This window comes from Sceloporus undulatus, chromosome 2, assembly GCF_019175285.1.
Source record: "Sceloporus undulatus isolate JIND9_A2432 ecotype Alabama chromosome 2, SceUnd_v1.1, whole genome shotgun sequence".
Classification (NCBI taxonomy): domain Eukaryota; kingdom Metazoa; phylum Chordata; class Lepidosauria; order Squamata; family Phrynosomatidae; genus Sceloporus; species Sceloporus undulatus.
This window is the reverse complement of record NC_056523.1, coordinates 148,038,831-148,050,590: the sequence shown is the minus strand read 5'-3', so window position 1 is coordinate 148,050,590 and position 11,760 is coordinate 148,038,831. Positions and strand designations below refer to the sequence as shown.

The window sequence follows — 11,760 nt, the reverse complement described above, 5'->3', positions numbered from 1 at the left end:
GTCCCATGACTTTACACATCATGCGTATGTGCCAAACATCTCCAAACTGGTGGCTTCCATATGTTTTGGAATACAATTCTTGTCACATCCTAGGCCAAAGGTTAGCGATGATAAAGACTGTAAGCCCCATATATGGGAGGTGTGTAGTTGGGGGAGGCTGGTGTGTAAAGTCTGGCCTATCATACCCATGGAAATGATTTCATGTGCCAGTCCCACTGCCTCTATGTGGAAAATGCAATTGGTTGTGGCTTGTGGGTGCATTAGGAAATGCCCTAATTCAGAGATGACGGGGGTCCCAGGTTTGGATAACATTGGCGGGATTAGTTTGCAGCTCTTGCCAAGGTCCCCCCACCTTCCCAGGCCCCTTGATCCCCATCTCAGGGGGGCCAGCGATGCAACTGGACCTCCAAAACCCACACCCTTTTCTTGCTTAGCTGAGCAATCCCCTTCAGCATCCCAGGAAGGTCTGCCACCAGGGAACCAGGGTGACCAGATGCCCTCACTGCAAAGGAGGACAAGGCACTGTAAAAATGTAGGACGCGGGGGGGGGGGAATTGTAGGACACGCCCTAATAAAAAACCCCTGCAAACCCTCATAGAGAAGTATCAGTGCATGCTCCTGAGCCAGGCTTTTGCACATTCTTCCTGGGCAGAAGGTTGAAATGGAGCCAAGGCAATCCAAGCCGGGTCCAAAGGGGGTTTTTTTCCTTCTAAAATGGAGGGCCTTTGGGGCTTCCTCCTGGGCAGAAGGTGGGAATGGAGGACAGGTCCTCCTGGGCGAGGAGGAGGAGGAGGAGGTTCCTGTGGCTGAGCCCCCCTCCTTCCCTGCTGGTTGCTGCAGTGTTTTGGGGAGGGCTCTAAGATGGCGTGGCTCGTCTTGCCGCTGCTTCCTGCCGGCGGGTCAGCACTGGAACAGCTCCTTCCCTTGGCGCCGCGTGGCTCCCGCCCGAGAGGCTCTCCCCTTTGAGCCTCCCTCCATTCCTCGCTCAGGGGCAAGGGGCTTTTGTTGCTCTCCTCTCGTCTATTGATTTGTTCTTCTGCAGCCCCGAATGGCAGCGGCAGCGAAGGAGGAGGAGGAGGGCTGGCACTTGAGGGAAGACTAAAGAAGGCCCCCAGCCCCAGCCCCAGCCCCAGAGGGGCCCCCTCCCCACACACCCATCCGGACCCAGAGCCAAAGGGGCTCTCCCTTCCCCTCCCCCAGAGAGAGAGAGAGAGAGCCTTCCTCCTCCTTCTCGGCGGAGGCTGGAGCCCAGGGCCCCGGGGCAGGGGCGGGATGGGGAGCCTGAGCTGATGGAGGAAGAGGAGGAGGAGCTGCGCCAGCCCTGAGCCCCTTCGCCGCCCGGGAAGCGCCCAGCCAGGGCAGCAGCAGCAGCAGCCAGCCAGCCAGGCAGGGAGCGAGCGAAGGCGGGAGGGCGAGGGCTGCTTGGGCCCCTTCCCCCGCCGATGCGGGCCCTCCGGGGCTGGCCCCTGGGGAGTCGGGGGCCCCTGGAGCGCCCCCCTGCCTAGCCCCCGCCCGCCTCCTCCTCCCCGGAGCCCCTTCCCTGCCTCCCTGCCGCCGGGGGGATGGGGGCCCATCCCTGGGCGCTGCTGCTGGCCATGTCGGCTTCCTTTTTCAACCCCAGCTTTGCCTTCAGTTCGCACTTCGATCCCGGTGAGTTGCGTGGCTTGCTGCCGCTTCCTTGGGAAAACGAGGAATGGTTTCTTTTATTCCTGGATTTTATTTCGTTCTCCTCCTCCTCCTTTCCCTCCTTGGAGGGGGTTCTCCCCCCCCCCTCCCCCCCCCCCCTTCAGCTGCCCCTCTGCTGCGTCCGCACTGCAGAAATAACCCGGTTCCACATTGCCAGAAGGCTGCGGAAGGAGTGGGAGCACTTGGCTGCTGGGGCTTTTCGGATAGGAAATAACGCGCCTTGACCCGCTAACTGCCATGTCTCAATGCTGTGGGATCCTAGGGTTTGTAGCTGTGTGGGCTATTTAGCCTTCTCTGTCTGAAAACCACGGCTCCCAGAATTCCACAGCATGGAGCCAGGGCAGTTCAAAGGGGGGAGGGGGGTCCAACCGGATTAGCTCCGCAGTGAGGCTGCAGCCTGAGTTTGGATAGTCCTTCTTGCTCCCGGTGCCCCTGTTCCCTGCCCCTCCGGCCTTTGCTGCATTGACTTGGCAGGTTTCTGTGCCCAGGCGAACCCTGTCCCAATCGAGCAGCCCTTGGAGCCCTCCAGCAGAAAGACAGGCGCCCAGGCTGCCTTGCTTTGAGGTGGAAACTAGACTCCCGGGGAAGACCTTCCTCACCCTCCCCCGGCTGGGGGCATCTGAGAACCCTCCTGGGCTTTTCGGCTAGGAGAGAATGAGACCAGGGACACAGGACCCTTCTTAGGGGTATGTATAATGCGCCTCATCCCCTGACGAGGAATACCTGGCATGCACCTAAGATCAGTTACAGAGGCCGCTCGCTTAACTCTGAGTTTTGAGACTGGAGGGAATCAGTGCGCAAAGGGATCTTGGAGCACCTTTGAGAGCAACTGTGAGTGCGTTTGGTTCCTTCTTCTTCCCACCTGGAAAGTTGCCTTTCCAAAGGGGCATGAGATTGTGTCATGGCAGCAGCGCATCAAGGTGGCATTGAGCAAGGCCAAGCCCTGGGTCTTTCTCTGTGGTGGGTGTCATTCCCAATCAAGTCCCCTTTGTGACAAGTGATGGATTTGGCCCTAAAAGCCTTTGTGGGGGTGATGGCTGGCCCTTGCCTTGTGGAGGGGGCAGCAGGTTGTCTAGCTGAGAAGGCAGAAGTGTGGTACCCATTTCAGCCTCTTTTCTTGGTCCCCTCCCCCAGTCAGAAATCCTGACAGATAGAGAGGCAACCACTGTGTTGACATCTCAGTTTGTTCCTGGCGTGATTCTACATCTGCTGTTCTGCTTCTGCTCTGATGGTGAGGATAGCTTTCTTGCTTTTCTGCCCCTCACCCCCCCCCCCATTGCTTTATGTGTTCCCTGTTCCTTATTGGCAAGCTGCTGGAAGACTGGCTCTGTCAGCTCGAATGAAACGTGCGTTTGTCTTGAATACCTCTCAATGTCACTATTGTGATCTCTACTTGACTAGTTTTGTGGGGGAGGGGGGCACCTGGCCTGGTCTTTCCTGATGAAAGGGCTTTTGGCTCAGTTTTCCGGATTCCACTGCAGTTGGATCTGGCAGGCCTGGGCTGATGATGTCTTCGGTCCAGTTATGGGCTGATGGTTCTCAAAACATATTATAGAGATGAAGAAAATATGGGGGGGGGGGTTTTTGCAGGGAGGGGGAGATCATAAAGAAATGAAACTTTATTCTTAGTAAATGCATGCATTTGGTTTCCTCTGGCTGCTCTGGTCCTTTTCTTTTGCTCTATGCAGTCTTTGGCAAAGGGTGGTGAAGTGGTAACTAGCTGAATTACAGTTCAGGCCTATGCGAACACTCAGGTCCCTCACACTGGCATGAAGGAGGTATAGTTATATAAGTGCCTATTTTGCTCCTTTTGTGTTAGATCTGTGCATGCCGAAAATAAAGATTTTCCCTCACTTGCTTATGTGTGTTGCTGTTGCAGGGCATGGTCTGACCTTGCGTTCTCCCAATCTAGCCACAGGCAGAGCTTGAAGGGGAGGAGGGAGAGAAGAGCATATTACTGCATTTTCATGTTCTTTGTAAAGACCTGTGTTTTCTTTGTCAAGCTCCCTTTCCTAAAAGCAGTGTAGACATTTCAGTGTTCATAAGTGCAAAGGTATGTATGCTGGAGAAAAATTACCATCATATGCCTCCGCAAGGTTATCTTCATTCGCCTCTCAAGGAAAAAACAACAATGTAGTTTATGGATAGCATCCTGAAAACACCAGGTTTGGTGCAGCCAGAAAAATAGTAAATACTGCTAGAAAGTGTTAGGGAAGGAATCTGTGTTGTTGCTGTGTGACATAATTCAGAAAGGAACAGAATGTCTTCATATTAATTCCTTGATGTGATGTATGTTTACTTCTTGCATAATACAAAGAAACCTGGATGCTTGACTTAAAAAAATAAAACTGGGAAGGGTATGATAGGGAGATCCTCCTTGGTCTTCTTTATGAGAAAGTACAATAAAGATTTTTTTTTATTCGTAGAGGAATGGTAGGGAAGATAGTTTAAAGCGTATAATGTAAAGCGTCAGTTGAAGAGAAGAGGAAATGGGAACAGTTGTTTTTATTTAATTCTAGAACAAAACAGAATTCAAAGAAGTTAACCCAGAGCATTTTAAATCTCTACAAAAATGGCTCTGTATTGCCAGCATGGTATAGTGCTTTGATTGTTGGACTCTGGAGAGCAGGGTTCAAATCTTCATGGAAACTCACTGGGTGACCTTGGGCAAGTTCATACTCTCTCAGCCTCTAAGGAAGGCAAATGCAAGCCCCCTCTGAACAAATCTTGCCAAGAAAACCCTTTAAGATCATCATATATGGGAAAGAACACAGCAGCAACAACAACAAACATCTCTCAACTATCAGAAATGGTAAATGGCCAAGATCAGTCAGCATGAGCACATCCCATCAGGTTGCATTTACATTAGCCTTGTACCAGTGTGCAGCTGACTTGCATGATCTTCAGTATGTTCTGGGGTTGACTGTAATATTAGTTCTGTACACATTTGCTCCAGTGCCATGAGATATACATTGCCCTATCAGTGCAGTAAATTTCCTGATACGCGTGGCTTCCACTGGTCATCCCATTCTATACTATTTTACATTTTAGGCAGGTTGGGTAGGGAACAGGATGGCATGTGTACTTTTTAATGAAAATGTTCATAGGGAAATGTGATGGATGAGTTGTGTGATGAGTTGCCCTATTAGGATTTGAAAATGCATTGCCTTAGTCTTCAGAAGGGCTAGTGACTCCTCCTCCTTCTCTCTCTCTCTCTCTCTCTCTCTCTCTCTTGCCTGTGCCCCTGGCCCATGTGTTTGGGATTGCTTGCTTGAGTCATTTGAAGCTGTTTGCTCTGCACTGTTGCTTCTCTCTGATGATAGCACATTGTGTCAAGATTAGATGAACTGATTGGGAAGAAGTGGTGGATGACAATTGCTGCGGTGTGTGGATTGATATCCCTAATGCCAAGGCGGGGTTTGGACTAGCTGACTTTTTAGAATTGCACTAGAGTACATACGGTATGTTGCAATAATATTGGTCTTCTCTTTGAGAAGTGCTGGTGATATTGAGGGAGTGTTGTTGCTAGTGCTAGCAGCTGATTTCCTATAATTTTGTCCTACATGCACTGCTGACACTATTTCTTATGAAGAACTGTGGCTGGCTTACTAAAAGACATCTAGTGAGTTCATAGCTGAGATTGGTTGAGGGAACTTTCTGGCTTATAGCCAGAATTTGGAAGTTTAACAGTCCCATCTTATCCATAGGGGATATGTTCCAACACCTCCAGTGGATATTTGAAACCATGGATAGTACAGAACCTTATACCAATAATGTTTTTGGACCTTGATTGACTGCGGGAGAGACTAGTCTAAAACACACTGCAGAAATAATCCAGTTTGGGACTGCCTTAACTGCCATGTCTCAGTGCTAGGGAATTCTGGTAATTGTAGTTTATTGTGGCACCAGAGCTCCCTGAGATTGGTTGAGGGGACTTTCTGACTCACAAAACTACCATTCCCTTAATTCCCTAGCCTTGAGCCAGGGCAGTTAAAGTGGTCTCAGACTGGACTATTTCTGCAGTGTGTTTTGGACATACAGTGGTGCCTCGGGTTACGAAATTAATTCGTTCCGCGGCCGCTTTCGTAACCCGAAAAGCCTTCGTAAGCCGAATTGCCATAGGCGCTAATGGGGAAAAGCCGCGATTCCGTGCGAAAAAGCCGAAAAAAGCACCAAAAGTTTTTTCGTAACCCGAAAAAACATTCGTAACCCGAAACAATAATTCCCTATGGGATTTTTTCGTATCCCGAAAATTTCGTAACCTGGGTATTTCGTATCCCGAGGTACCACTGTATGTGATATTTTTAGATTGTGGCTGACCATGGGTAACTCAAACCATGGAAAGTGAAACTACAGATGAGGATGGACTACTGTACCACATTACACAGAACATTACCTCGTATTTGTTAGTTTGGAGGGGGGGAATAACAAGGTTCCACTTGCAAAGCAGTACAACAGCTGATAACAATGTTATTGTTGAATTTTCTTGTTACTATGGGTGGTCAAAAATGCTTTTGAAGAGCATTTTGAGTGTTTTTGCCCCCAAATGCCCACCCACCTAGCTTCCTTCCATCCATCCATCCATCCATCCATATATTCCCCCCAAAGAATGACATATAAAAATTAGGAAAGCAACAAGTAAAGTTATAAGTAAAAAACGAATCCACAAAACAAAATAATACTTATTAACCAAGGGGGAAGTTATGAAGTAAGTAATAGTAACTAATGATTCCTCACTTCTGCATTCTGCTTATATTTGAGATTCTTAGCTCTTGATAGCAGAAGACTGTCAAACTAATGGAATGTGGCAAAACAAACAGACTTTTGGCCCGAGTGTCAGAAGGGGTTAATAATTGCTCAAGGTCTTCACAGTCCCTAAGCAGCTAGAGATTGATACTGGGTTCTCACAGTCACACTCTACTGTCCCACAATCCAGGAGGAAGGGCAGGAGATGATGATCCTGCTTTTGCCTTGTGGTGGAGAGATCCCTATTTAAGTTTGCCTTGTGAATGCTTTAACATGTGCTGTGATTCTAGGTCAGCTAGTACAAGTTTATCAGGCCTCAGAAAACAAGCTGGCCCAGTTTCTAAAAGCCTGGAGCCAGGCAGTATGAGATCGCATTCAGAAGAATTGGGGGGAGTGCATTTGGTTTTGTTACAGGAGGTCTGAAACAAATAACCAGAGAAGAGGATAGATGGAAAACTGTATTTTAAAAATGAATGAAAAGACATTATGTACTGTTGGATTAATGCGCTGGTTGCATTAGTTCAAGAGTATATGAATGTTCTTGAGTTGTTACTAGTTAATGCTAATATTCAGGGTTCAGCTTCCTGGGAACTTTATGAGATTATCAGTCCCTTGAGTCTCCTGATCCTGCTGATTTTGTTTTCTGTTCTCACAGCCATTTCACTTACTTTTTCCAAATAAGTAAGGAATAATATTAAATAATGACAGAGTGCCTCTGTGCAGCCCTATGAATTAGGCCTCACAGGAAGAAAGGAGGTGAATGGGTGGTGGTGATGATGGTGGTGGTGGTGATGATGATGATGATGATGATGGAGCTGCTCAGGGAGGCAAGTTGTGTGCATTTTTAAGTAAAGTTGTGTTAACTACCCTTAGTCCTTATGAGGAAGGGTGCTGTATAAATCAAATAATTATTTTTCAAGCAATAGATGTGGCTTGCTGCTGCATCCCCTGCATCAGATAAATTGGGTCACAACTCCTTACCAATGACAATTTATTGTAGTCTCTAATAATTGCATCCTGTGTATTATTGTAGGTCAGGGATGGGAACCATGCAGCTCTCTAGACTTTGTGGGACTGCAAACCCGAACATTCCTCACTATTGGCTAAGTTGGCCAGAGTGGCTCATTAACATCTAGAGAGCAGCATGATTCCTACCCTTCTGGTAAATATTAAATTATACAGGGAAAATATTATCTTGTAGATCTTGTGGAGGTCTACAAGGTAAATCTTACAAGGAGGAAAAACAGTATGCAGACAGTCCTGCCTGATTCCAAACGTCAGTTAAGAGTCTAGGAGTAGAATTAAGATCTCCAGTCCACACAGACAGTCCAGAAGAAATAATGGCCAATGGCAGCAGAGGCTGCTGATGGATAATATAGTTACTTCATGGTTCCCTTTGCTTCAAAGAGATCAAAGCTACATTATAAATCACTCACCATGTAATGGTGGAAAGTCCTTTGAGAGAGCAGCTGGTTTGACCAGAATCTTGAAGTATAATTGTTGACACGAGTAAAGCTTCAGATGACAGGTGCTCAGCCCTTGATGGTTCATCATTGTGGTTTTCCTTTACTTGTTGCAGGACTGGTGGCTTTGCTCACTGTGGCCTGAAACCCCAGCTGTAATCTTTGCAAACAACAGTAGGATGGGCAAATTGTAGTCCAAGGTGGTAAGCCAAGTAAAATATGAATCCCACTTTGAGAGATTTGTTTTCCTACTTGAAGACAGCTTTGTTGTGTATTGCAGCTGCCTTGTGTATGTCGTGAGTCAACATACCAATCCTGAGGGGAAAACGACTTTATTTGTGTGCATGTGTGTGTGCATGTGAATATGTGTAAGGCTGATTTAGTTCTGGGTTTTTTTCCTTCCAGGAAGAGGAGCAGTACTCATTCCTCTTAGGGCTCTAGGTCAATTTTGGGTTGTCATGGAAGACATTTGACCATCTATGATTTGGCAGAGGCCAACGTTTGTCAAATAGTTCCTTGATGTCACTGTATAGGTAGCAACTTATATTGTTCATTTTGTTATAGTGGGGGTAAGCAACCTGATGCCCTCCAGAAATCTTGGATATCTCCCATAAACCACACCTAATGTCTGTGGCAAGGAACTATGGGAGTAACTCAGAATCTCTGGAGGGCAACCATTTGCCTATCCTTGTACTAAGGTGTTTGTTGCAAAGACAGGAGTGAGATTACTGGCCTCCAGCCTTGAGTAAGCATAAGCAAAACTACAAATGCATGATTAAAGCTTCTCCCGCTGCACATCTATGTATTACTGAAGGCATCTCTGTTAAGACTGGAGTAGAGTGGAAGCTGTTCCTTCTTCCCCTAGTATGAAAGGGTAGCCAGAACATGCCTGGTATTGCACAGCCTGGGGAAAAGAAGTAGAGGCTACCCCATCCAATCTACTGGAACAAGGGCATCAGTTAAATAATGAGCTCTACCAACCTACAATTTGGCTCTGACTCTCCTAATACTTTATTAAAATAGATTTAAACAAGTTATAATATTAAAGCACAGTTCAATTAGAGGTGTTTAAAAGCAACTGTATTTTAAATCTGATTAATTCTATTTAGTAGTAGGTACAATTTCTGTTTAAATTTCTTTTATAGTGAGGTAGGAGAGCAAACAACAACAACAAACTTCAAGAAATCATTTTGGATAACTTCTGTGCCATTTTATTCCCAGTTCTCTAATAGTCACAGACCTAAATTCAGTTGCTAGTCCCAGTCATTTACTGAACGATAAACCAACAGTCATGTATATGCCATTAATCCAGTGGGTCTTCTGTAGTTTGCACTGCTAATTGGGTTTAGGTTGTAGAGTCCAGAAGACAGGGGACATGGATGTTTTCATTCCACCTTGCACTTTTGTAGGAGTTGAGATCCATATAGCTAAAGTGATGTGTTTATACATAAGATTAGGTAATCCAATCCAGTTTATTCCATCCAAGTCTTACTTTCATGGTGCCCTGACTGAGACTACACCAATGAAATTTTTGTCCCAAAATGATGTGTTGGCAGTGACATTTTAAAAGGAGGGACACTTCAATGAAATGGAAAGTAAACTACAGCAGTAAATTTATCATAAATCTAGTCTAGCAAGTGGAATATACAAATTTGGAGATGCATTAATTAAATGTGATAGTTTGCTTATTTATTTTCTTTTTTATTGAAAGCTAGACAATTCAACATATAGTAACACAACAAACAATAGTAATCATTTATTATAATAGCAAACCATCTAATAAAATGAAATAACATTAAACATGAAGGTACCAGTGCCTGGCATAAAACATCTAGGGGTAGCCGTGTTGGCCATATAGCAAATCCTATAACATCCAAACAATGACACCTTTATTGGGCCAACCAAAATGCACAATTACATGTTGCAAGCTTTTGAAGTTATACTGGCTCCTTCATCAGGCAAACAGGAGAAAGAAAATTGAAGATATTAGTCATAAGCCTTCATTTTCTGTGTCTGGTCATAGTTAGAAGCCTGTGACTTCACAAAGAAAGGGGACATGTTGGATTCCAAGAAAACATCTTCCTTGAATTGCAAATGGACACTAAATCTCCTTGACTTTGAAAATCTCCCAGTGACCACATGGCCAAAGGGAGAGGTGCCAGCCCGCAGATAGCCCTCCCTACCATCTGAACTAAGACCAGAAACAGAAAATGCAGGCCTATCACTAACATCTTCAATTTCTTTATCCTGTTTGCCTGATGGAGAAGCTAGTGTGACTTTGAAAGCTTGCAACATGTAATTGTGCATTTTGGTTGGCCCCATAAAGGTATCATTGTTTGGATGTTATAGGATTTGGCATAAAACATGTACAAGAGAAGATTCATCAAGCAGCTACATAAGATGAGGCTTTCATGATGGAGAATCATTGGTATTATAATAGACAATAAACAGATACCAAATTTATTTAAAGGTTGTGTCTTGCATGACCCCTTTTATTAATTTTATTTGATGTGTTAACTTATCAGATAACATTATACACCAAACCTTGTCAAGCCAGTTTTATTTATTAATTAATGAGCACAAGGCAGGATGCAGAATTTGTGCCAGTTGTCTTTTGCAGGCACATAATTTTGCATACAATAATAATAATAATAATAATAATAATAATAATAATAATAATTTTTAACTTATATTTCCCGCTTCTCCCTTTGTATCGAAGCGGGATTACAGCAATAAAAACATTATAAAATACATAGACAATACAAAATACATCAATCAGAAATAAAAAGAGAAGAGTTGTTACAGTATTGCTCGCGGTCGTAAAAATTGAGTCATCATATTTAGATGTTCAAAATCAGATTAGAGGAGATCCGTTGGATAGGCCCACCAGAAGAGATCCGTCTTCAATGCCCTCTTGAAGGCTTCCAAAGAAGGTGTAAGACGGATCTCTTCCAGTAAGTTGTTCCATAGTCTAGGGGCCATTGCAGAAAATGTTTTACAAGAGGTGGTTTTCAACCTGGTTTTGGGGTGTTCTAATATTTTTGTGCCAGATGTCCTGAGAGTGCGGGGCAGATTATGTAGGGAGAAGCGTTCCTTTAAGTAACTCGGGCCCAGGCCATGTAGGGCTTTATAGGTAATAACTGACACTTGTTCATGCAGTAATCATCCTGCCATGTGTAGCTGACTCACACAGAATATCAGAATATAGCACAGTGGATATATCATTCAGTGATATATCCTGTGAAACAAGGTGGGAGGCTCACAGTCAAACAATCATTTAAATCACCAGGATAGCTTTGAACCATAATAGAATTATATTTTATGGCTTACTGACATAATATACTGTAAACAAAATTGAAATAATATGTTCTATTAGTCTCAAGGTACAGAATCAAGAAGAAATTTAGAAATGCGTCCTTAAAAATCATATTAACTTTTTAAGAAAGTCATGCAAGATTGTTGGGCTGAATAAGATGGTATCGGGTTGTTGAACTTAATTGCTAGACCACTCTCCCTCAAGATCAAGATCAAAACACAGTGTATTGAAGATTAGTTTGCAATGGTGCTTTTGACATCCTTTCTTTTTGTTGCAAAGCAGCACCACATATGAAATTTGAAAAGCCTCTGGGAGTGTCATTCTATGTTAGTTCCATCCAGAAGTTGGAATAGTCCATTAGCCATCTGAATACAGCCCCAGTTGGTTGGAGGTGAGGGAGGAAGGACAGGACTTGGAAAGCATAGAGAGCCTTCTTTACCTGCTGCTCATATAGGTTGAGTCAAAATTATCTCTAGAAAAAACTGTAATACTTCCACATCCAAAATTGTCCACATGGGTGGCTGAGATAGTGGTCCCTTTTGTTTCTGA

The 11,760-nt window shown here is 44.8% G+C and overlaps 1 protein-coding gene across 1 annotated transcript in view; it reads left to right on the top strand.

Annotated features, from left to right (window-relative positions):
- Positions 1-1,188: 1,188 nt before the first annotated feature.
- The window catches only part of AATK (apoptosis associated tyrosine kinase), a 139,476-nt gene continuing 128,904 nt past the window's right edge, over positions 1,189-11,760 (top strand). Inside the window, exon 1 of the mRNA XM_042451467.1 lies at positions 1,189-1,650. Coding sequence (XP_042307401.1) covers positions 1,563-1,650 — 88 coding nt within the window. The 5' untranslated portion in view covers positions 1,189-1,562. The remainder of the gene's footprint in view (positions 1,651-11,760) is intronic.